Source organism: Cricetulus griseus (assembly GCF_003668045.3).
Source record: "Cricetulus griseus strain 17A/GY chromosome 1 unlocalized genomic scaffold, alternate assembly CriGri-PICRH-1.0 chr1_0, whole genome shotgun sequence".
NCBI lineage: Eukaryota > Metazoa > Chordata > Mammalia > Rodentia > Cricetidae > Cricetulus > Cricetulus griseus.
Window position 1 is genome coordinate 163,472,875 of NW_023276806.1, and position 26,174 is coordinate 163,499,048.

Sequence of the window (26,174 nt, forward strand, 5' to 3'; positions counted from 1 at the left end):
TTTCATGCAAAAGGTTCATTGTTCGCTGTTATCAAAGTAGTCCAGGCAATCAGAATAATTTTGGATATCTTTTCTTACACAAAGTGAAATGGGTAAGGGTTTTGCAACATTTGAGATTTCAGTTAACAGTAGTGAAAAGTGAAGAATGTAATTCAAGACATGCAAAGTGTGGGGAAATTATTTATTAGACTATTTGCTTAAGAAACCTCATCTACAATAACCTCATGCTTATTCCCTTCCTTTCATAGTTGGTGAATTTCTTATAGATGAGGCATATTAAAACTAACATTTTTCTACTTAAATATTTTTTATGTGACATGTTGGCAATGATAACTCTAATTAACACTATTGCAAGCTTTGTGTACTGTGTAATTGGGATTATGCAACTTAGCTTGTGTGACTATAAAATAATGTGTGGTTTTTAAAGACAGAGAAGCATTCTCCAGGTTAGATTTTTCTAAACAGAAAGTTGAGTGTTATAAATTCCACCTCCCACAGACCAGAATTCATATTCATTGGTCAGGGGCAAATACCAAGGGCTCTGCGTCTTCAGTCACTTTGTGCCACTTCATCAAGTCGGAGCCAAAGGTAAGTTTTTATACTTGTTTTCTTCATTTTACCCCTAGTATAACAACCTTTAAAAAAATAATTCAACTTGCTTTAAGAACTCCTGCTGGACTTTAATCCGGTGGGCTTGGTTTAATTTGAATGATGATTGTATATTGATATTATTCTTGGAAAATCCAAAATTGTGGATTATCTTAGGAATTAATAACACTGGGCAAATAGTTAATCTTAATATTTATAACAGATGTGAATAAAATCGTAGTGGTTTCCAATATATGCTTTAAATCAATAGCTCTGACACTGACCACAGCCTTTGGCAGTAGAGACAGACAGTATTGATTGATATTAACTGAATTTTTTATAAAGAGGTAGAAGGCTAACGATGCTTCAGATGTTTTAAATGTACTGATAATTTTATGGTGCTTTCCTTTTAGAATGTCTTTTTGTGATAGATATTTTATAGTTTAAAACAAGCTTGTATTTTTGGAATATTTTAATATGATATAAAGTGAATAACAACCTGAAAAAGTTTAACTAATAACTACATTAAATACAATTATAACTTCTAGGAGGAAGATAAATATTAGTAGCAAAATATACATAGATAGCCTCATCAATTTTATTTCATACAAGCTGCTTGTCCTGGTCACTTTACTGGGAAAACCAAATGATAGTGACCTTTCATATGCAGACATTTGTAATGACAGAGAAAATAAGAAATGAGAAGCAGAATTAGCAAGTGCATGTTTTCTTTGAATGATGGAATTTGCTACAAATATACAAGGAAACTTACTTTTCAATTATATCTCTTCTAATACTTATCACTTGACTGTGGGAGCATGGTTCATGGAGGATTTGTGAACCATGCTGTCCTACTAAGTAAGACCCTTGGCTATTTCTAGCAATTCTAAATCCACAACTTGGAAGGGTATTTCCAAAGGTAACTAAAATAGAGTCAAGTTAATTCTGTGTGAAAAAGATTGAATTAGCATAGGAAAGGATAGGAAGGAACTCTGTCCTGTTCTTATTCTCAGAGGAATCCCTGATCTCTGTTTTCATCAGCTTCACAAAAGGCTTGTTTCAAGTAACTGAAGCTGCATTTAAGTAAAAAAGTTAGGAATTCCGTTCTCTGTTTGTTCAGAGACACTAATACTACAGATACTGTCCTTAAACTTAAAAAGAATGTCCAAAACATAAAATCTTTTTATATTACACATTAAGCAAGAGACTATATTATTCTGCACAGTGAACAATTGATTACTAATTTATATTCTTGATACTGCCATTGTGAACACTTAAAATTAAGAATGAGATTTTTGTTCTTAAGCTAAACTATAGTCAAAGAAGTACACACAGAACTAAAGTCTGTGAGATGATAAGGACAAGACAGTGTTGCAAAGCCTTTCATTATAACCGAAAACAAATTATGCTTCCTAACAATTACAGAGCAAAAGATTGCACCGTTCCTATGTGTATTCAAACCCCATCCTAATCATGCAAATATTGCCTTTCTGGTGTATATTCTTGTTGCTTTTTGAGACTAAGTCTCAGTTATTAATAATTAAAATACTAAGGAATAAAAGTTAATTTTATATTCTGCTAAAATACTAGAAAATACTGCATTAAATATTAATTTACAAATAATTTGAATTATGTATGCAATCAGGTTCCCAGAGTCAGCAAAGGACAGATAAGAACAATGACTTTCACTAATTTGTTTTGGGGACTTGGATACACAAGAAAGACTTATGAGTGTCAAATGTATCAGTAATGAACTCTGACTTAGTCTTCTCATGTATAAAATAGCAAGATAATCAATTGCTATCTTCATCATCATCATCAATATATCTCTACAACCCAAAGTTAATGAAAGTCCTAGGGTTCATTAAGTGGTATTGGGAGATGTGATGCTCATAATTACCTGATGGCAAAAGGCTTTGTGAATCAATATATCACAAACACTTTACAACCAAATACTTTCCTATCTGTGAATAATATGAAATGCATTTCACTGTAGCTTACACTATAAAATATGAAGTTACATGTGGATGGAACATTTGACTCCACCGGTCCTTTGAAATTTCGAATTTGCATACGCTACGGTTTTAAATTATTGCTGTAAACAAAGCTACCAGCTTGAATTTGTTGATGCTGACATTGATCAATCACTTCTATGTAATGCAAACTATATCTGAGTTATTATCAATTACATGTTTGCAAAATTTTTATATTTCGTGATTAGGAAAGTTGAAAGATGAAAATGCTAGCAAGAATTGTCCTGGTGCTCATCATCTTTGATGCTACATTGACTGCCCCAACTACGGAGCTCTTTAACTATGACTCAGAAGTCTACGATGCCATCTTGGAAGATGTGGGAACCTTTTATAACTATGAACAGATACCTATCAACCAAGTAGAGGTAATGTCTTGTTCCCTCTCTTGAGTCTTTTAAAAGCATTCAATGATGATTGATAAGAGCTTATTTGTTTTGGCAAAAGAATTTGCTTACTTACAAAGCAAAGGTTGGATCTCAATTTCCTATAAACATCTGGCTACACGATGTACAACTTTTTCAATGTGAATGCTGAGACAGTCTTTTTGTTCCTAACAGGAAAAACAAAAATAATAGCAATTTCATTGCGTGTGTGTGTGTGTGTGTGTGTGTGTGTGTGTGTGTGTGTGTGTGTGTCTGTGTGCACGCGCGTGCACGTACATGCATATTCATATATATTTGTACACCATGACACATGTGGAGATGAAAGGAAAATTTGAGAGAGTTGGTTGTCTACTTGCGTTTACCCATTAACACACCTCACTAACCTGAAAAAAGCAGCAACAATATTTTCTATTAAGGTACAACACATACATTTTTAAAGCAAGAAAGAGTTAAAGCACTCATTATGTAATGCTGAGAAAAGCATTTGAGGTTAAAACAGACAAGAAGATAAACGAAAGCATGTAGAGGGAGCACACTGATTCAGAATTGTGCTGTGTACCAGGAGTAAATGTGCATTTGTGAATGGTTGATTTCTCTCCCCAGCAGTAAAGGAGGCATTGGCAAGGTTACAGCCCATTACATAAATCTGATATGACATGTTTCTAATTAAATGCTGGGGTTCTTACACTTTCACATAACTAAAGGATACAGGGTAATTCTCTTGAGTCAGAGCACAAACAGACCTTGAAGCATGATTTATATACAACATTGGCAAAAAGTAGATATAAATAAATAAGGAAGAAAATCAGTTTAGCTTTAAAACATCATTGCAAATTCTGCACCCTCTTTCAAATGTAAATCTTAGAATTACTGTTTTCTATGGCCTTGACTACTAAGTATCTAGATAATACATTTAATTTGTATGAAATACAAGATGACACAATGTTCTATATCATTCTTGCTGCCTAATGAAATGAGAATCAGATTTCATAACAGAAAAATTTTCACACTTCTTTCCTTCTCTCTCAGCCTGACTCTTTCCTCATATTTTATCTCATTTTCTTCTGTTTTTAATAAAGTCTTGGTCTTTTACCTGTTGTCTGCCAAGATAAATACTTTACTTCAGACTTATTTTATTTATTCCACATTGAAAATAAAAAAGAATAAGAATTCAGGGGTTAAACATTTAATGTTTATCTCCAAAGAATTCTGTTTAAGCATGGTTGAGGAGTGGGCTAAGGGTTTTGTTCATTTCCTAAAGAAGAACCCAAGGAACAGTTTAAGAAATACTGATTAATTCTGAGCCTTTTCCAGGCAATATTGTAAAGGAAATAAGACCATCTACATAAAAGGTAAAACCCACCCATCTCTGTCAGAATCCTGCACATTGACCAAACTGTCCCAGATATTCTTGTAAATGAGTGGAATTCCTCCTGCCATCAAGCAATTTGATGATTTTTAACCTTCCCTCTGGGTTTGCATGTTCTAAACCAGTGCTTCTCGACCTGTAGGTCACGGCCCCTTTGGGGAACACATATCAAATGTCCTGCATATGAGATATTTATGATTCATAAAAATAGCAAAATTATAGTTATGAAGTAGCAGCAAATTAATTTCTTAGTTGGGGTCACCACAAGTTACTGTAATGAAGATTCCAGCATCAGGAAGAATTCCTATTCTAAATGAATACACTCCTGTGTTCCCACTATATGGTATATGTCTCAGCTCTTACCTCATGCTAATATCCCTCATTCGTGACAAGATTTTTATTTTAAGGCACAGTTCATGCTCACTTTATTCCTTGAACAAAATTTTTGAAGAGCTAGTACTATTTCCATCAAACAGATATTACTATAAATACAAAGCTTTTAAATAACTTGCCTAGGATTTCATGATAAGGCTATATATAACAATACTATCTCATAACAGAGAATGACTTCCAACAGAGGACTAAGAGATTGCATACTCCTTTTTTTTTGCTTCCTACACTTTTCCAAATTATCCTTTTGACTAGATGTCATTCTTTTTATTTTAAACATAATTCTTTATTGATTCGTTGGAAATTTGATGTCATGCACCCCAATCCCATTCAATTCCTAGTCCCTTCATATCTGCTCCTCCACTTTCAGTATGCCCCTCAAATTAATTAAAAACAAAACAAAACAAACAAGAAACTCACATCTTTCCAACACCTGTTCATCCATCCTAGTGACATTGGAAGCTGCAGTGTCTCACACAGTATACATCTTTTGTCCAATCAGCACCACCTGCACCATGTTCATTGCAATGAGTCATTGGTCTGGTACAAGGCCTCTGGTTTCTGGTATGCCATCATCACTGGGCCATAATCAAAACTCCTCCTGGGATTGAATTTCAAATGTTCTAACATCTTACAAGGGAAAGAAAAACATCCAGCAATGCTGGTGTTAATATAAACTAGAAGTAAGCTTTTAAATAGTTCTGTCTGCAATCTGATTTTTCTACAAAAGATGGCTTAAGGCTATAAAGAATAATTGTACCTGGACAATCTGTAATATATGTCTCATTTCTTTACTACAGCCTACACACATATATGTACACAAATATATTACAGATTTACATGCTATATCATATATTATGCACATACCATATGTATATGACATATGCCCTATATTTAGTGGTTAGGAGAAATCATTTTGTACTTTCTTGGACTATTCATCAAAACTTCGGTTTTCAGGGGCTGGTATTCTTTGTTGTGTGGTTTAACAGTTTCTGACGCATGTTGTTAATTGCTGCTTTTTTTTCATCTTCATGATTCAATTTTTAGGTTATGAATAGTCAATTTCTCCTAGGTTAAAAGGGACCACAAACTTCTCTACAAATATTGGACCACCTGTGAGTATTACATCACCATAGAAAATGATCAATGACAATTATGGTCCTGATATGCTTCCATTCTCCTATTGCAGTCTCCAAGGCTCCCCCTAATTAGACTTCTCCCCACATAAATTTCAACTTATTTCTATGCATTTAACTTTTTCTTATTTTGACCTGTGTTGACCCCATGTCTTCACCAAACAGAAGCATTGTACTAGAGAATTCAATGGAATTTGACACTATGGTTGCTGTGAGGTAGTGTGTCGAGTGTAAAATAGTGACACACAATATTCCTTATGAAGATGTACAGCGAAATTGTCACTCCTGTACCAGTCATAGCAGTGCAAATGCTTAGGGACTTTGCTCCTGTTTAAATCATATGCTATACAAATGAGAGTTCCTGTTAGCGTGTTTTGCCAGCTCACAATTCAGGAAATTTTTTTGCCTCCTCCTTCTTAGTTTCTTGTAAATTCTTCTGCCTTTATTTTTCAGTCACCCTAAGACTGTGTGGAGATTTTTTAAAAATTGCTATATGTTGTCTTAAAACTTCTTTTTTAATGTCTGAAATAAGATAGATTACATATCTGTAAGTAAATAGCAAGAAAACAAGATATGTTGGCAAAACTTCCTTCATAGACTGATTTTCTTGCTTTACCCCTTCAAGGCTGAAGACCATCTTTCTCATCATGAGTTTTTAGATGTTCATCTCATTTTCTTTAATGAACTTTTTTTTGGTTTTTTGAGACAGGGTTTCTCTGTGTAGCTAAGGAGCCTATCCTGGCTCTCGCTCTGAACATCAGGCTGGCCTCAAACTCATAGAGATCTACCTGCCTCTGCTTCCTGAGTGCTGGGATTAAAGGTGTATGCCACCAATGCCCGGCCTTTAATGAATATTTTATCTTTGTTTGGGGTATGTATTTAAAATTAGCAATAAATCCATTATTCATAAAAATAAGTTGCACATTTTTATGAAAAGACAGTCTTTTTCCAAGAAAAGAAATTGTCTGTTGGTAACAATGACACTGTTTTGTGTTTTTGCAAATCCCATCTGTTCATGGCCCAGTGGAGCTCAGATTTTATGTATATGCTCTAGTCTTCAGTAAGTTGTTTGGTTGGATTCTAAAGAAATCCCACCTCATGTTGATATGTGGCTCAATTTGCAGAAGTAATTTGGTAACTATTTAAAAGAGTTACAGATAGTTTCTATTGCTAATCTAGACCCTGGTAGTTTCTCTGACCTTGGAGATTAATTGTACTGTAGAGTCTAAAGCCTCATCCTCATTGATGAATTCTCTTATGCTATTCCTTTCAGATCCATTGCTCTGTCTTCAGTTTAAATGAGTGACTTACTTGTGTGTAGTTTAGCACTGCCATACATTAGGTATTTGAAAAATTGTTGATTTACTGAGTTAGGAAGATCTTTCAAATGTTCATTTATCTCATTATATCCAATCCCAACACAGCTGATATCCTAACTATACATCCCAGAAATGCAGACAGTCAATAAAAAAATAAAAGAAGAGTGTGATTCTGGATGATTTGCTCTTACAAAAACTGTTTCAAAATTGAAATAAAGTTTGACAATGGCATTTAAAGATGGTGAAGCAATAATATTCTTTTAGGGTGATATTACTTCAGTGACTATGTAGGGATGGTTTAAAGCTGTGGAAAATGGCTTTTTCTCCTGTCATTATTATAGTATATCATTAAGTGACATAATCACAGATGTTCATACATGTACAGCTTTTAGAAGAGTTGAAATGATTCTGGGATATTTGTTGAAAACAAATTCCATTTTAGATAGCAAAAATACATTCAGTTGTCAAAAAGTAAAAATTGATCAGGAATATTTCTTTCTTATAATATACTTTAACTATAATTTAATTACATGATTACCTCTTCCTTGTCATTTCTCCAGTAACTCCTGAGTGTCTATTCCCCAAAATCACCTCAAATTATTCTTTTTATTTTATTACTATTGTTACAAATGGATACATAAATGTGCAAATGCAACCTGTTAAGTCCATATTCATTCTGTACATATGATTTCTATGCATATGATTTCAGGGCTGACCACTAAGTATTGGATAATGAATTGGGTGACTCAAACCTGAGAAAGATGAATTGCTCCCTCTCAGCATTTTACTCTTTGTATAGGGAATTAGTTTATATTAAAATATTCCTTTTTTTCCAGGGAAAAAAAATGCTTAAATTAGTAAGATTGTTAACACCTAGCCTGTTATGTGCCATGAGGAAGGAGAGAGATGACACTTACAGGTTCCAAATATTTTAATAATTCACCATATAAGCAGGTCATTGATTGATCAGAGCTGCAGGACAAGGACTTGAGAGCCTTGTTTCTCCTGACAGCCCTGAACAGAGGCAGAAGTGGGGTTTATAAGCACAAAAATTACAAACAATTTTTTGCCAACTTACAGTTACAATTTTCAACAATCAGTATTTATGGGATAGGGCTTCCTTGAATGTTTCTTCATTGTCAACTGACATACAATGCAAGTCTTTCAGTCCCACCAGTCAGATTCATTTGTTCCTTTTGTGGTTAGGATCAACCATAATTTTTTAGAGAACTAAAGATGAATAACAACTATTTCTATGGTTTGGGAAGGAGGTTGATCAGCCATTGGAAATTTCTCAGCACCCATAGGGATTGGGAACCTGAACTTCATTTCACTCTACAGGTAAAATGGAGTCTGAAGTCAAAATGGCAGTGCTTAGGCCAAGGTGCCTCTGCCTGCTCCCTTCAGTACCACTGTTATTTATTTCTTTGAATAACAAAATATAAGCTATGATTTGATCTTCATATTTTAATATTACTGCCTCATTTGAACCAATTTTACAGTGCATGTTAAGGTTTCCAACATGAGAATTGCATATGAAATGTATTTCTATTAAAAGAAAGATCCTAACTCATCAACCTTAGTTAAGCATTCTTTTCTAGGGTTGATGAAAACTAAAGTGTACCTCCCTCTTCACTGAAAGCCTCTAGTTGAAGGCGGAGGGGAGAGTTTTACTTACTTCTAAATAATGTGATTCTCACTTTCAGCTCTTTTAAAACTGTAAAACTGGAACACCAAGAAATACACAATCATCGTGTCTCACTGGGAAGACATATTTATTGATAATCTTGTCAATCACTCACTTGTGTTTGTCTTACATTTTTATGAGGCCATACTAATAAATTGATTCAGACTACACTTGAAAATAAAATATCACTGTATCCATTTAATAATAGCAACTGAGAACTCGAAATTTTGCTCAAGTTTATTTGCCCAATAAATTGCAGAGTGAAATTTAAGCAAGATTCTTTTAATGCCAAAGAAAGAAGCCTTTGGCACTAACAGCCTCTGTTATTTTTCTGCTTGATCTCTAATCTTGAATTCTTTTAACTACATCCAAATAGTTTTATTTTCTATGAAATTAAGTCATTAGAAAAATAGCAGCTTTCAAATGACTATAATTGGCAAGATTTGCAATATGAGTCTTAGCTGTCAATGTTGTTAAAGGCTCAACAGAGGAAAAATAGATCCTGCTAACCTGAAAGCAGCACATAGAAATGTGAGGAGGGTACCAGCTGCCAAAAACACTTCTCCCTGATGCAGTTTCAAGGAACAGAGAGGAAAGCATGGTTTTTACTGTCAGGTGTTTGGAATCACTACTTTTAAATAATTAATACAGATTACTTCAATACATCTGAGCACCAGGCTCAGGTTTAAAGTAGGAGTCCACATTGCCAAATATGTCTATGTGCCAGTGTGTCAAATTCATTAGAATGCATCATTAGCAATAGAGGCTGAATAGCTCAGAGCCTTTTAACATCCTGGAATCCACTTGTTGACATCATAGTTATCGAGTAGTGCCAAAATTTATTTGCTCAGTTATGAGATATATTTGGAGAGACAACTAAATTCAGAGATCCATTTTAATCAATATAATCTTTATTTTCTGTTTGAATAAATATCTAAATGGCATGCATTTCCAAACACTTTTTATAAGAATGAGCAGAAGGGGAATTTATAAGGTAAAAATGACCTACTGAAGACCAAGGATTACTGGTTAGGAATTGGGTGGCACAGTGGTATTATAAAGTAAAAAAATACAGTTAAGTGGGTTTGCTTCTGAATCTCCTTTTCCCTGGGTTTGCAGACTAAGCATGGATACTTTTGAGGTGGCAGGGGAATGTTATGCATTATAAACCCATTTTTGTATCAGAATGCAGTTTGTCACCATGTACAATAAATGAATTGCCTTGAAATGGGCTACATGGTTACACTCTTGTCATACAATTGTATGACCTTAGGCAAGTCTTTAAATCCCTCTCAATCTCAGATTCCTTGTATATTTCGAAGATTGGGTAAGATAAGCATGTTAACTGCTTAATGGAAAGCCTGGGGCACAGAGAAAATCTAATAATTGCAGGTAGTTTTATAATGGGCTCATTCAAATAAAATCTACTGCAGCTTATATTCTGGTAATGTAGATTCCTTCACGGAAAGGAAGGTCTTTGAGCAGTAATGAGTGCTAACTTCCACTGTGCTTGGATAGATATTTGCAGGGGAACTAATCAGACTACTTTTCTCTGTTTTTCGAGACTTCCAATCTAGTAGACTTATAAATACAGAGGAAAGAAAACTATACATACATACATACATACATACATATATATCAATGTAAATTTATATTATTCTACTCACAAAATGCACATGCTAATAGAATGTCCATTAATTTATGATCATCAAGAATCTGTTAGCTAATGTAATGTGAAAATATTTTACCTGTGTATTATTCTACCATCTTTTCTGATCAGTGTTTAATGTCACTTGCATAAATAAATGTCATGAAAGATAGCTCACAGTGAAGAGTGTATATTGATCTTTTAGAGCTGAAAGTTCAATTCCCAGCACCCACTTCAGGAAGCTTATAACCGCCTGTAGCTCCAGTTCCAGAGGGATAGGATGCCTCTGGTTTACATGAGCACCAGCATTCATATGAAAATATCCACAAGACACACAGAGAAACATGGATATGAAGGATTTCTCTATGCCAAAGTATCAGAAACTGCAGTCAAGTTCCTAGAAACCTTCACTCATCATCATTTTGATTTACTTTGGAGAATCTCATATCCCAACCAAAGCAATTTCCCTCCTCTCACTGCTTAGGAGCACACTGTCTGGCAACCTCAAGCACCAGAAGTTGACTGAAGTTCATGTTACTTTATGCATAATCATTGAATTGCCATTCCCATTTTTCCATACAAACCCTGTATTTGTGATACTTCATGTGGCATTGAGTGTGTGCTCTGTCAGCTAAAAAACTATTGGGTGAAATCAAGGAGTTTGCTAATAGGACTCTCAAGGATAGACAACACATGCCTAGTTTCTTCGCCTCTTGCATCCTTCCATGAAATTTCAACAGTGTCTTCTAGAGAATTTGTCTACGACTCAAACTTCTTTCAGTTTTAGTTGAGGAATCCACCTCAGCATATTCTTCAGTGGAAGATGCTATAGATATTTATAAAACTTTTGTTGAGTAGTGAAAAACAACCTCTCTCCCTCAGATTTTCAGCTGTCCAGAATGAAACTAGACTTCCTGTCGGCTACACCCCATGTTCTAAGTGAGAAAACACTTCCCTAGCTCAGGCATCTTAACTCAGGGATTCTCTGACTTGGTCAAATATATGTGGTGTGTGTGTGTCTCTCTCTCTCTCTTTCTCTCTCTCTCCCTCTCTCTCTCTCTCTCTCTCTCTCTCTCTCTCTCTCTCTCTCTCTCTCTCTCTCTCTCTCTCTCTCGCTGTGTGTGTGTGTGTGTGTGTGTGTGTGTGTGTGTGTGTGTGTGTGTAAACATGGGTGCACACACATGAAGTTCAGAGGAATCTAGGGTATCAGCCCTCACCTCCTACTTTGGTAAAGACAAGATCTCCTTTTTTTTTTCTTTTACTTCAGATAGGGGCTTACCTGTCTTCTGACCATCTCCCAAATTACAGATGTTCCCAATGTACAGTTTTCATGTGGGATCTTGGAATTCAAATTCATGTCCCATGTATGTATTCTAAGTGCTTTACTAACTGACCCCCTGGTAAGAACTAATTTACTTCTATAGCTTTAAAATCTCTAATTGTTGAAGATACACTCACAACACTAAAATCAGTGTGCTGATCAGTGCGATTCAGGTTCCATTTTGAGGCATTTTTTACTGTTTTATTCAGGGAAACTTATGTTGTATTCTTAAGTTATTTTCCTTTTTTATTTAGAAACAAGAATTTACATATCAATCTCCCCATTCCCTCTCCCTTCCATCCTCCCAATACCCCTACAACTCCCACCAACCCACCTCTCCCCATTCCCAAGGACAGTGAGTCCTTCCATGGGGAACATTCAAAGTCTGTTACATCATTTGAGGGGAGGGCCGAGGCCCTCCTCCGTGTATCTGGGCTGAAATAGTATCCCTCCTTAGGGAATGGGAACCCAAAGTCCATTTGGGCACTAAGGATAAATGCTGGTTCCGCTGTTAGAGGTCCCATAACCTGCCCAGGCTTCCTAACTGGCACCTACATTCAGAGGGTTTGATTCAGTCCAATGCTGGTTCCCCAGTTTTATGACTGGGGTCCCCGTGCCCTCTATAGATCAGGTCAGCTGGTTCTGTAGGTTTCTCCAGCATGGTCTTGATTGCATCGCGCATCCCTCCTACCTCTCAACTGTATTCCAGGAGTTCAGTGTTTAGCCGTGGGTACCTGCTTCTGCTGGACGAAGGCAGTTCAGGTGGCCTGGTTTGGTCCTACGTTGGTTCCTCAGCTGTCAAACTGGGAACAATGAGTTCCCACTTTCTCAGGTCAGCTGTTTCTGTGGGTTTTCCCAGTATGGTCTTGACCCTTTTTTTGGTAAATTCTCCCTCTCTGAAGCTGGATTCCGGGAGTTGGGCTCAGTTCTTAGCTGTGGATCTCTGCTTCTGCTTCCATCAGCTACTGGATGAAGGCTCTAGGATGGGATTTAATGTAGTTAACATTCTCATTATAGGGGAAGGGCATTTAAGGTAACCTCTCCACTATTGTTTAGAATCCTAATTGGGGTCACCCTTGTGGATCTCTGCACAATTCCATAGTGCCAGATTTCTCTTTAAACCTATAATGGCTCCCTGTTTGATATGTCTCTTTTCTTGCTCTCCTCTATTCCTCTCTCGACCCAATCTTCCTGATCCTTCATAATCTCTTCCCCCCTCCTTTTTCTCCTTCCTCCCTCCCCTCCCACCCTTTGTTCAGGAGCTCTTGTTCCTTTACCCTTCACAATGGGACCATGTTTGTCATTTTTATGGTCTTCCTTATTTCCTAGCTTCTCTGGAGGTATAGATTGTAGTCTGGTAATCCTTTGTTCTATGTCTAATAATCCATATATTAGTGAGTACATAGCATGTTTGTCTTTCTGTGACTGGGTTACCTTACTTTGGATGGTTTCTTCTAGTTACATCCATTTGCCAGCGAATTTCAAGATTTCATTGTTTTGTTTTTTCCTTTGAGTGGTACTCCATTGTGTAAATGTACCATATTTTCTTTATCCATTCTTTTGCTGAGGGTCATCTAGGTTCCTTCTAGGTTCTGGCTATTACAAATAATGCTGCTATGAACATAGTTAAACAGATATTCTTGTTGTATGAATGTGCATCTTTTGGGTATACACCTAAGAGTACAATTGCTGCATCTTGCAGTAGACTGATTCCCATTTTCCTGAGGAAATGCTGCACTGATTTCTAAAGTGGCTGTATGAGTTTGCACTCCCACCAGCAGTGGAGGAGTCTTCCCCTTTCTCCACATCCTCTTGAGCATAAACTGTCATTGGTGTTTTTGATTTTGGCCATTCTGACATGAGTAAGATGGTATCTCAGAGTTGTTTTGATTTGTATTTCCCTGATGGGTAAGGATGTTGAGCACTTTTTTGTGTGTCTTTCAGCCATTATAGATTCCTCTATTGAGAATTGTCTATTTAAAATAGTTTGTGCCCCTTTTTAAATTAGATTAGTTGGTGTTTTGGCGACTAGCTTCTTGAGTTCTTTGTGTATTTTGAAAATCAGCCTTCTGTCAGATATGGGATTGGTGAATATCTTTTCCCATTTTGTGGGCTGCCGTTTTGTCTTGTTGACTGTGTCCTTTGCCTTACAAAATTTTCTCAGTTTTAAGATGTCATATTTATTAATTGTTGATTTCAGAGTCTGTGCTACTAGTATTATGCTCAGGAAGCAGTCTTCTGTACCAATTCATTCAAGGATACCACCTACCTTCTCTTCTAAGAGGTTCAGTGTGGCTGGATTTATGTTGAGTCCATTGATCCATTTGGACTTAAGCTTTGTGCATGGCAATAGATATGGATCTATCTGCAGTCTTCTACATGTCAGCATATAGTTATGCCAGCACCATTTGTTAAAAATGCTTTCTTTTTTCCATTGTATAATTTTAGCTTCTTTGTTAAAAACCAAGTGTTCATAGGTGTGTGGGTTAATATCACGGTTTTGAATTCGATTCCAATGTTTTACCTCTCTATTTTTGTGCCAATACCAAGCCGTTTTCAGAACTATAGCTCTATAATAGAGCTTGAAGTCAGGGGTGGTGATGCCTTTATTGTACAGGTTTGTTTTGGCTATGCTGGGTCTTTTGTTTCTCCATATAAAGTTGGGTATTGTTCTTTCATGGTCTGTGAAGAATTGTGCTGGGATTTTAATGGGGATTGCATTGAATCTGTAGGTTGCTTTTGGCAAGATTGCCATTTTTATTATGTTGATCCTACCTATCCAAGAACATGGGAGATCCTTCCATTTTCTGGTATCTTCTTTAATTTCTTGCTTTAAAGACTCAAAATTCTTACAATACTGGTCTTTCAATTTTTGGTTAGCATTACACCAAAGTATTTTATGTTCTTTTTGGCAATTGCAAAGGGTGATGTTTCTCTGATTTCTTTCTCAGAGCATTTGTCATCTGTATATAGTATGGCTACTGATGTTTTTGAGTCAATCTTGTATCCCGACACATTGCTGAAGGTGTTTATCAGCTGTAGGAGTTCACTGGTAGATTTTTTCAGGTCACATATCATCTGCAAATAGTGAAAGTTTGACTTCTTCCTTTCCAGTTTGTATATAAGAAGATTCTTCTATGTATATAATAAAATACTATGTTTACAAAGAAATGCATATCTTAAATATTTTATGGTGTTATTTGTATCAGTTTTAATATTTCAGTACAAATTGCATTTATTTTTGTTGAGTTACTTTCTTCACTCAGCAGACATTTGGTCTTAGAGTACTGTCTTGTTGTCCTGTACTCTGAGAGGAAACTATGCGCTGGGTGACTAGCTGGAAGCTCAGCTGTGCTGGATACAGATAGTGACCAGCCCTGAGGATCTTATTACTTACATGGAAGTTACCTCTCCTTGCCAATATCTGCTGAGTTCTCCCAAACCCCATGATACTGTCTCTGACCTATGTCATTTCTGTTATCTATTCATTTGTAGAAATAGAATATACTCCTAATCATAGTCCACCATAACAAATAGTACAGTTCATGGTTGGGTAAGCAAGGTACTATGGACACACAAATTATCACAAAGCCAAAATTAAAACAAAAAAAAGTTAAAAGTTTGTCTTGCCCAGGCTGGTGAACAGCTGACCTGAACAAGGGGGAACTCTTGGTTCCCAGACTGATAGCTGGGAAAACAGCCTGGGACTGATCCAGACCCTATGAACCTGGGTATCCATGAGGAGACCTCAGAAATCTATGGGGCCTATGTACTAAATCAGTACATATCTCTAGCATAGGAATAGACTTTGGGAGCCTTCCACATACTGCCTGAGCAGTATCCCACAAGGGGGTGGCCTAGGACCTATCCCAAAGATATGACTGACTCTGAAGACCCCCTTATGGAAGGCCGCATCCTCCCTATGGAGCAGAAATGGTATGGCATAGGTAAGGTGTTAGTTGGGGGGGTCAGGGGAGGAGGGGAGGCAGAGGGAACTGGTATTGACATGTAAAATAATCTTGTTTCTAATTTAAATAAAAAATGGAGAGAAAGAAAAAAAGAATGTTGTCTTGCTATCTGGTATTAGGCTAATTTCTTCAAGTGCTGTGATTACATCTTTGAATGCTTTCAAAGCTCAGAGAGGCATGATGCCTAGATTAAAAAGTCAAGTCACAGGAAGCAAAGCAGAGTTAAATCAAGAAGTAAAGGAAAAGAGAATAGAGAAAAATCTGAAATAATAAATGAACATTTACATCAGAGACTCTGTTGTGCTTTCATTTGGCTGATAGCAATTATAGCTGAAGAATATTTTGTGAGCTTCATGCTTATGTCCACATTTAGGTTTCTGAAGCACAAGTATGAAATCTATCATTCTGACAGACAGGTGTTCACAATTCCCTGGCCACACTTTTTAGAATGAATTGCTTCTAACTTCATATTGGAGTTTGAAGATTGTGAAAAAGAGGGGAAAGGATGGGAACACAAACAACTTCTATTTAATAGCCAGAATAAATGTGTCCACTGTGCAGACGACTCTCCAGGCACAGTATGATGGGCTTATAATTCTGTGATTTTGCGGAAATGAAAATGCATTCCCTTTCCTTGGTTTAAAAGTTGTTCTTTTTATTTGCAAGCAAGCATGAACAAAACAATTTCTGATCAACACCAAAAGCTGTTTGGCCTCATTATATCGAATGACAAATGAGACCTTACAGCTTTGCATCGAATCAGTGGAAAAACAATTATCTGCAAAAGGAGTGGTGGGGGGTGTGCAGACAGTTTCCTACAAAATTAAAGATTCAAGGCCATGTGTCCGGAATTTGTTCCTCCCTTTAGGCAGCTCCTCCATTCCATGAAACATCTGTCTCAATTTCCGTTCTTCCTGGAGCCCACTTTTAGTCTCTGAAAAGCTAGTCTTCTGCAGCTGCCTCACTATGACAACACTGATAGAAACCATGTGTCTCTTTAGATGTACCCCAGCTTCTCAGCTGCAGATTCCTGGCCAGGCTTTACTGAATGTTCCTGGATGGCTCCTACACTATGAAGCACTTTCTCTTAGACTTCATGTTTTGAGTGATTGATAATTGGTGTGGACACATTCACTGATTCTTTGCAGAAAATCCTTAAGTTTATCTGTCGATAGGAATTAAATGCATTTTGGTCAAAATTTTCTTTGAAGAACATACTCCATCAATCATATTGGTTGCTTATTATGTTGAAGCCTAGAATACAATGGCAAAGGCATAATTCAGTGTTTACTACTTCATAGGTCAGGGCAGGACATTAACCAATGAGTAGAAATCTGGGCTAGAAAGGGGCTAGTATAAAACTGTTCCTTAAAAAAATATTACTTTTATTAGTAATGTAATGTATTCAGATCTATCAAAAGTGACATTAAAAATAAGGGAATCTTTAAAAAAAATCAGGTAGTTATATAACACCACCAATAAATAAGCAGTCTAATTATATTCTTCTTTTAAAAATGAAAGCAGTCTTTACAACATTCTGGTAATAAGTAACTGAGAAGTAATTTGTGTGGTTTTGCTCTTTTGATGACTGGAAATCAGTGTAGATGTGTGCATACTGATGTGCTCAGTAAAGAATGTAAGATTTCTGCTGATATCATGATAATAACAGACAAGAAGAAATGGGTCCAGGATGTTGCTGCTCTAAATTTCTTAAGCAAATTCCCATCTGAAACTTACAATGTCATCAAGAAAAACATATTTATCAAAAAGTAGAAAGGAGTAAACACTAGCATATACTAAAGGTACTGAAAAACGAGGGTGTTTCTATATATTCTTAGAAGCAACAACTAGTAACAGAAAAGCTGTAAGGTGAAAAGAAGTGACATTTGAAAAGAAGTATTTTGAAAAAAATATTTTTAACTGTTTTACCATTTTGCCCCAATGCCAAATCTCTCAAAAATACCATTTTTAACATTATCAAATACTGTTGCTCTATTTAGTATCCATGTGGAAATACAAGTGAGAAATGACATCCCATATTTAAATTATATAGTTTTCTCATGCCACTGTAGATTTTTCCTCAGTAGGAAGGATAATTTTCACTAAGAGGACATTAAGGGCACTGCACAATAATTGCAAGGAAGAAAAGATTTGAATTCCAGAAATGAAAAACCTAAAGGAAGAAGATACTAGTCAGTGTCTCAACAGCTATTTGAAGGAGAAGAGTAAGCTGGGCTCAGGAGTGAAGGGGACTTTTTACTTTTGTTTTGCACAGTTCCTGATTAATGTGAATCATTCCTAACAACAATGTTTTGTCACAGAGTTGTGTATCAATAGGAAACAGTAAGTGAGATACTTTTAAACCTACCAAATGAAAAAAAAATTGAAGCTGAAAGAAAATAGCAAGAAAAAATATGGCACTGAAACCATTTCTCAAGATTTGAAAAGCAAACTTAATTGAAAACAACAGTATTTGGGGAAAACATGCTACTTCAAACTGGTGGGTGAGGCACATTGTGTTGAACACAAGAACATGAGTGACATCTTGTGGCACAAAGAGACACATTTTTAAATTTGTACCATGGATGTACAGGATGATTGAAGTTGCTGTGAAATTCTGCTTGTTTTCAGACTGAAAAAGTGACTGAGAGACTTTCTGGGAACAGAGAACTCCTCACCCCAGGCCCACAGCTAGAAGACACCCAGGATGAAGACAAAGATGAAGAATCCACTCCCCGGCTGATAGATGGCTCTTCCCCACAGGAGCCAGAATTCCCAGGGCTTCTGGGTCCACACACCAACGAAGGTTAGTTAAGTTGATACTGAGTTATAACACTTTGCTACCTCTCAAAAATGTCAAGCTTCACCCCACTCCACAAGGAGTCTGTCTTGCCCATCCATGTCTGAAGAAGTTGTGGGCCCTAAGAGAAACTTATTGATGTATTGCGAAATAGTCATGTTTTCTATCAGCCTTCTAAAGATTTGTGTTTATATCCATAGATTATTGCTGTTCTCCTCCGTGGCCAGAGAAGCTTCTTATTACAGCGGGTAGTGGTAATACAGGCTCCTTAATGTTCAAAGTGCTAAATATAAGTAACTGTGAGTGTTTAGCCACAGATGGGACATCTACATGAATGCCTGCCACAACTAAGGGGTCACCTTAGAAGATGCAGCTCAAAAATAGGTTCCTAAGGATGGGAGATGCTCTAAAATGCTACCATCTGGATGCAATATAGGTGTTGTACATAAAAACTCACAGCAGTAGTTACCTACACAACATCAAGACAGTTATACTTCCAGTATGGATGAGGGCAGCCCTCCAAAGACCCTACCTCTACTAACTAGGGAGCAATTAGGTTCCTGGTGCCAAAATGAACAACATATGCAACACTAACTGAGATGAGATGGGGACACTGAGAGGAGTTAGAGAGAGTAAAGGGTTTACATGATCAAGATACATGGTTTAAATACATGAAACCTTCAAAAAAGAAAAAAATATATAAAATTAAAATGACTCGCCAATTTTCAACTCCACTCCAAAAGAAAAGTGAATAATCAAACATAAAATTCTAGAATGCTGCAATACATTTTGAAACAGGGAATTATGGTGCATTTTGTTGTCAGATATTCAATAGCTTTTATAATGCATATTTGGCCTCTTGGAAGTGATCAAATAACCAAAGGCACAGGATAGAAATATTTCCCTGGCATCATTACTTGAAATCTTTCTGTGGCATACATTTCCAAAACACAGCACTGGATGAATTAATGAAAACTCTTCCTCTGAGATCAAGCCAGCACAGTTCAAAGTCATAAGACATACTGATGTTGACTAGACCAATGATAACATGTGCTAATTGGGTATCTGCTGTGTGTGGACCATTGCAACAGCACACAGTATCCTTCCTTTACTATTACATCACCCTAGGGTGTTAATAATACTTTTTTTCTTGTCACTAAGAGATTAGAAAGTGTACTGATTTCAGGCTGCAAGTCAACTTGCTAGGATTGTAGACTGTAATTTTAGGAAAATGTTGGTTCTCTCTCTCTCTCAGTGCTAGAAAGTAGATCTCTAGAACTTACATATCCAGAATAGCCACTATTTTATATATCAGTTTCCCTTCTACATTTCCTTATGCCCTAGCAAACACTGTTCAACTCCATGCCTACATTTATTCAATTATTAAAATTGAGTTGTACAGTAAAGTTGAATACTTTCTATCCAGTCATTCACAGTGATTAATGGTATCGCCCTGCAAAACCACAAACCTATATAGTAGTAATGGTAACCTCTTTTATAAACAAGAAAACTAAAATGCTAGCATAGTATAAATTTGTGCAAAATGACCATGTGAACCAGTAGTTATGGAAAGCAGAAACATAAACAAAATCTCAGGCCACTTTCTTTGAAAAATATATCACATTCTTTCCACATAGCTAAATTTCTATGTAATAGAATGCCACAAACAGAGCCAAGAAGATACATGAACAAGGACGTGGTGAAATTCTACAAAGAAATCACCCACATAGGAAAACTAAATGTGCCCAGAGCAGTAAAAACAGTTTTGAAATTTCAGTCTTTCAAAAGCTGGCCACATGGGGCAACAGTTGTGTCCTGGGCTTTTTTTTTTTTTCCATAAATGTTTATTTAAATTAGAAACAATCTCATTTTACATATCAATCCCAGTTCCCTCTCCCTCCCATCCCCCCATCCTCCCATGCCTCCCACCGACTGACTCCCCCTTCCCACCCCATTCACTCCCCAGGGATGGCGAGGCCTTCCATGGGGAATCATCAAAGTCTGTCACATCATTTGGGGCAGGGCTTGGACCTCATCCATGGATGTAGCCTAAAAGAGTATCCCTCCATGGGAAATGGTCTCCCAAAGTCTATTCGTGCACTAGGGATAAACACTGATCCACTACCAGAGGCCCCATAGACTTCCCAGGCCTCCTAACTGACACCCACATTCAGGGGCCTTGTTAGGTCCTATGCTGGTTCCCAGGCTGTCAGACTGGGGTCTGTGAGCTCTCCCTTGCTCAGGCAAGCTGTTTCTGTGGGTTTTCTCAGGGCCTTTTTAGATATCTTTAGTTTGTAATTGTACCATTTCCCGTTCTATTTCATCCCTCCAAATCTACACATGTCCCCTTACTTTCTCTCAAATCCATGCTCTCAGGGACAGCACAGAAGCATTATACACAATCTCTTACTTATTTAATTTTTAAAGAATTTCATTCATGATCACTATATTTACATCATTGTCACAACTTACTCTCTTCTCTCAACTACTGGTTTTGCCTCTTCCAAATCTCTCTCTGTTTGATGATATTTTTCTTTAATTGTAATTGGCTATCACAAACATGCACACACATACACACACACACATACTCTCTCTGTCTATCTCTGTGTCTCTGTCTCTGTCTCTGTCTCTCTGTCTCTCTGTCTCTCTCTCTCTCTCTCTCACACACACACACACACACACACACACACGCACACACACACCACTATACATGTTTCTATAGATATAGATATAGATATAGATATAGATATAGATATAGATATAGATATAGATATAGATATAGATATAGATATATTCTCCTGAGGCCATTTAATGTTGTTCCTGTACATAATTGTGTGGGACTGTCCACTTACAAGTGGATAACCTCCCTGGGATCCCCAAACCAGAATGAAATTGATTTCTCCCTCTCTCAGCAGCCATTGACTGCATATAATTTGTATTCTAGGGGCGAGATCTTGTGAAATGTCCTATATTCATGTTGGCTAGTCTACTAGTGTTGTCATTATGCAGGACTTGTGTAGACAACCATGTTTTTGAGATTTCATGGCTATGTCTCCCCTGCCTTCTCCAAAAGACTCTCTCTAGTAGCAGGCATCCTGGTCCTCTGACTCTTATAATCATTCTTTACCCTCTTTCATAATTTTTCCTAAGATATGTAAGTAGGGATTGCATTGTAGATGTATCAGTTGTAGTTGGGTATCTTAGAGTCCATACATTTTAACCAGTTATGACTCTCCATAATAGTCACCATTTGTTGCAAACAGAAACTTCTTTGATAATGATTGAAAATGACTCTTATCTTTGGATATAAAATAAGTATTTAGAATACATTTAGAAAGTTAGAAATTATATTGGCTTATGAAAATAGCTTTAGTATGTTCTCGAGTCTATGACCTCTTGAGTAATGGAAATTTGTCTAGGTTTACAGTACCAGGTCTGTGGACAGGCCCAGTCCCTCTCTTACTCATTCCATCCCCATATTCCTGTTTCCATAGCTTGGGCACAATCCTCTTAAAAGCTATAGTCAAGTTGGTTTCAATAATCTTTTGAGAGAATAGCAACAAATTGATGTTGTTCTTATTTCCATAACTAAGAGTAAATTTAGTAATTTAAGCTAAAACTTAAATTACATTTAATTTCCAGAAAAGAGGCATACATGTATGAATGCTTAACAGCTTGGAAAATTTTTAAATTCAGAACTTATTTTTTATCAAATTAATCCAATCCAAATGGCTACAATCTATGAGAAGTAAAACAAAAATAAATCACAATCCATGTAAATATGTACAAATCATTCTGCATAATTGATGCTAAAATACAAGGCCAACATTGTAAAATTCAAATACCCCCAGGGTGGTGGTGGCACACGCCTTCAACCTAACACTAGGAGGCAGAGGCAGTTGGATCTCCATGAGTTTGAGGACAGCCTGGCCTACACAGAGAGGTCCAGGACAGCCTGGACTGTTACACAGAGAAACCCTGTCATAAAAAAAAACCTCATTTAAACCTTATTAGTTGGAATAATGAAATCTTAATGACTAGAGGCACAGCAAAGATTAACTACTTAACTAGAGTGACCAAATAGTCCTCTCAGTCTGGGTATGATTATTCCAGAGTTCCAGGTAAACTGAGATGAACTGGTGATGAGCAAGTTTGGTTTGTTTTTTTAATTTTTTAAGTTGCTTTGTTCACCTCATAGCCTTTCATCTATCCTGAAGCTCCTTCCCATCTTCCATCCATATCATACTGCCATCCACATGTATCTTTTACCCCTGAAGCTCATCAGGCAATCTCTTACTTTTCAGAAAAAAAAGTACTTTCCAGCCCTAGCATATTCACCTTCTGCCTATATTGAAAATGCCCCCTTCCTCCATTTAGTCCTAGTATATCTGATAGAATGTACATCTTCACACCTGTAGGGTGTTGATCCTTTTTTCCTGTGCAACAAGGTCCACTTTCTACTATTCCCCATTTAACATCCAACCTCTGGAGAACATTCTTGCAATCCCCCACACTGTGATCACCTACTGAGATGGCTAATTTTAGTTATCGACTGGAAAGAAATGGGAATCACCTGTAAAGACAGTCTCAATGAGGGTTATCTAGATCAGGTTCTCCTTGGGCCCTTGTGTGTGTGTGTGTGTGTGTGTGTGTGTGTGTGTGTGTGTGTGTGTGTGTGTGTGTGTAGAGATTGTCTTGATTGCCTCGAATGAAGACAAAACATACAGCATGAGAGTGGCTGACACCGTTGCCCAGGTTGGGGCCCAGGCTTGGATAGAAGTAGAGAAGGCTACTTGAGCACCAAGCATGTGTGTTTTTATTTCTCTCTACCCTTGGCTCTGGATGTGATGTGACAAGATGCTCCAAGCACCTGTTGCTGTGACTTCCCTGCAGTCATGGGTTGTAACCTACAACTGGAAACTGACATAAATCCATGGTCCTTTATTTTTTTTTCTTCTTGATCAGTTTATCACAGCAGCAGAAATGAATAAAAAACACATTGCTTTACAAAAGCACAAATATATCTCAGTTATCACTGTCTTGTCCATCATTGTTTTCAGTGAATATCTCTAGAATTTTTTTTTTTTTGGTTTTCTTTCCTCCAATTTTAATTGGAAGAAAGATTATAATTTGGCATCCATTGCCATTATTACAGAGAGTTTAAAAAGTCGGAATATCCCTGCAATACCAAATTGAAGAACCTTTTCAAGCTTTACCTACCTAACAAACTAAGCTTAAATTTCCTGTCCTTTCAAACTCTCCCTCCATTTGTTGTTCGTCAATATGGCCCTATGCTCCATTTTTCATTCTTTCTGATCATTGTTTCTCTGTGTCCTTTAAAGCTTATCATTCTCTAGGTAAATACTAAGGATATAGGGGAAATGTTTTCTCTTTCTCTTTATTTTTCTCTCCCTCTCTCTGGTCCTCTGCCTGTCTTTGTCTTTGCCAGAACCATTACCATAGCCAAGCAACCACAATGCGCCATGTATAACACATCTCTTTTATCTGCAACTCATACCCTCTCATCCAACTTAGTCCTCCTTCAGTCTGACCACCCTGTCAGACAGAGTGAATTGTTGACAAATAAGATTGTACTGTAAATCTGTCCATATATAAGAGAGGGAAAGCTTCCTGAAGTACAATATGAAAGGGCTCTTACATGGATTATGGTGGCTTCCTCTGAGTTTAGCCTAAAGGACTGTCTTTGAGTCTTAGAGAAAGGTCTTTGGCAAATGTTCCTTTCTTTCCTCCTTCATATTCTTTTTTATTTTTCTCACCTACATTTCAATGCCATTTCTTTATGTATGTCCAAGGTTGACATTTACTATGTCAGAGATTCCCTTTCATGATTCTCCAATTAAGCCAAATGATTCTGTTTATATTCATATCACAAGTGCAAATATAGAGTTGTGTGGTTAGCATTCATCTTATGTAATAGATCACACAAGCCAAGCTGTGTATCTGTTTTCATCATTGTTTCAGTAGCCACCATTATATCATTTATATAAAATATATATGCATTGAATGAATATCAATTTGTATGATCTTATCTTAAAACACATTTTAATGGAATGTTTAAATTTTGAGTCATATTTGCATTGAATGCAATGATTATAAAAGATATAATCTCAATATTCATGTTTTGAAAACAGAATTCCTACTAGTTATTAAAATAACAGCCACAATATTTCCATTAAAATAGGTTTCACAATCATTGTTCTTGATGCAGGGTTGAAGCAGTGTTGTAGATTTGACTTTAATGTGCCACTTGCTAAAAATGCTTTGAGAAAATGTGAAACATATCATGAATCTCTGAGTGATATTTTAATCTGTTACTAAATAACCAGTACTGCATTATTCTTAGAATTCTTATACTGACACTAATTATTTACCTATACATTTCAGACTTCCCAACCTGCCTTCTGTGTACTTGTATAAGTACCACTGTATACTGTGATGACCAGGAACTTGATGCTATTCCTCCACTCCCCAAGAAGACTGCATATTTCTATTCGCGCTTTAACAGAATTAAAAAGATCAACAAAAATGACTTTGCAAACCTAAGTATGGATATTTTATTACGGATCTATTACAAATTACATTATTATTTATATTTGTGATTTGTGTTTGTTCATGTTTTATTTCAAAATGTTTATCTACTGACATCACTTTTTCTTCTAGGTGATTTAAAAAGGATTGATCTGACATCAAACTTAATATCAGAGATTGATGAAGATGCATTCCGAAAGCTGCCTCATCTCCAAGAGCTTGTCCTACGTGACAATAAAATTAAGCAGCTTCCAGAATTGCCAACCACTTTGACATTTATTGATATCAGCAACAATAGACTGGGAAGGAAAGGGATTAAGCAAGAAGCGTTTAAAGTAAGTTTTGGGTGTCACATAGTAGCCCTCTCTTCCCCTTCCTCACCTCTCATGGACTAGCATTTTCATGCCTCCAAACGGATTTCCTGGAACAGTGCTTCTAACTTCTAAAATAGACTTCTCTGTATTATCCCTGGAAACTTTGAAAATAAGATATATTCTGGTTCATTCTGAGAGTGGTCAAGCATGAAGAATGGAAAGTGGATCTTGAATTAGAAGTGAGTGTTTCTTGGCCTGATGGAAAAAGCTCCTGGAAGAGGCTCAAGCCAGAAAATTTAGGTTTCCTTAGAACTCGACCCAGCGACAGATAAAATGTTCAATGACTGGGCAGGGATCAGGTAGTGTTCTGTGGGCACAAGGCCATAAAGAGTCTACATGGAGTTATCCTTTGGGAACTTGTTTTGTAAGTGAATAAAACAATTTTGAATTTGGAGGTACTTCTTAGAACAATGTCACAATCCAAGAACAAAAACTAGCTTGCTTTCTTACACACTCCCCATCCCATTCAAAATTCTCCTCTAGATACAGGTTGAATGATAAGCTTTTACTTGGTCTTTGAAGGAAAATATATTACACCAGGGAGATGGCGATGGGTGGTGTGAACTTGTTCTAAAGCTTCTCTGTTAATTATTCTGTCAATGGTGGCTA

The 26,174-nt window shown here is 36.7% G+C and overlaps 1 protein-coding gene across 2 annotated transcripts in view; it reads left to right on the forward strand.

Annotated features, from left to right (window-relative positions):
- The first annotated feature begins 468 nt into the window (after positions 1-468).
- The window catches only part of Epyc (epiphycan), a 33,713-nt gene continuing 8,007 nt past the window's right edge, over positions 469-26,174 (forward strand). Inside the window, exons 1-5 of one of the 2 annotated variants that reach the window (XM_035451528.1) lie at positions 469-588; positions 2,810-2,986; positions 18,474-18,648; positions 25,048-25,206; positions 25,324-25,526. In XM_035451528.1, the coding sequence (XP_035307419.1) occupies positions 2,822-2,986; positions 18,474-18,648; positions 25,048-25,206; positions 25,324-25,526 (702 nt within the window). In that variant the 5' untranslated portion in view covers positions 469-588; positions 2,810-2,821. Of the gene's footprint in view, positions 589-2,809; positions 2,987-18,473; positions 18,649-25,047; positions 25,207-25,323; positions 25,527-26,174 lie in introns of those variants that run through there. The other variant, XM_027394113.2, reaches the window with a different exon arrangement.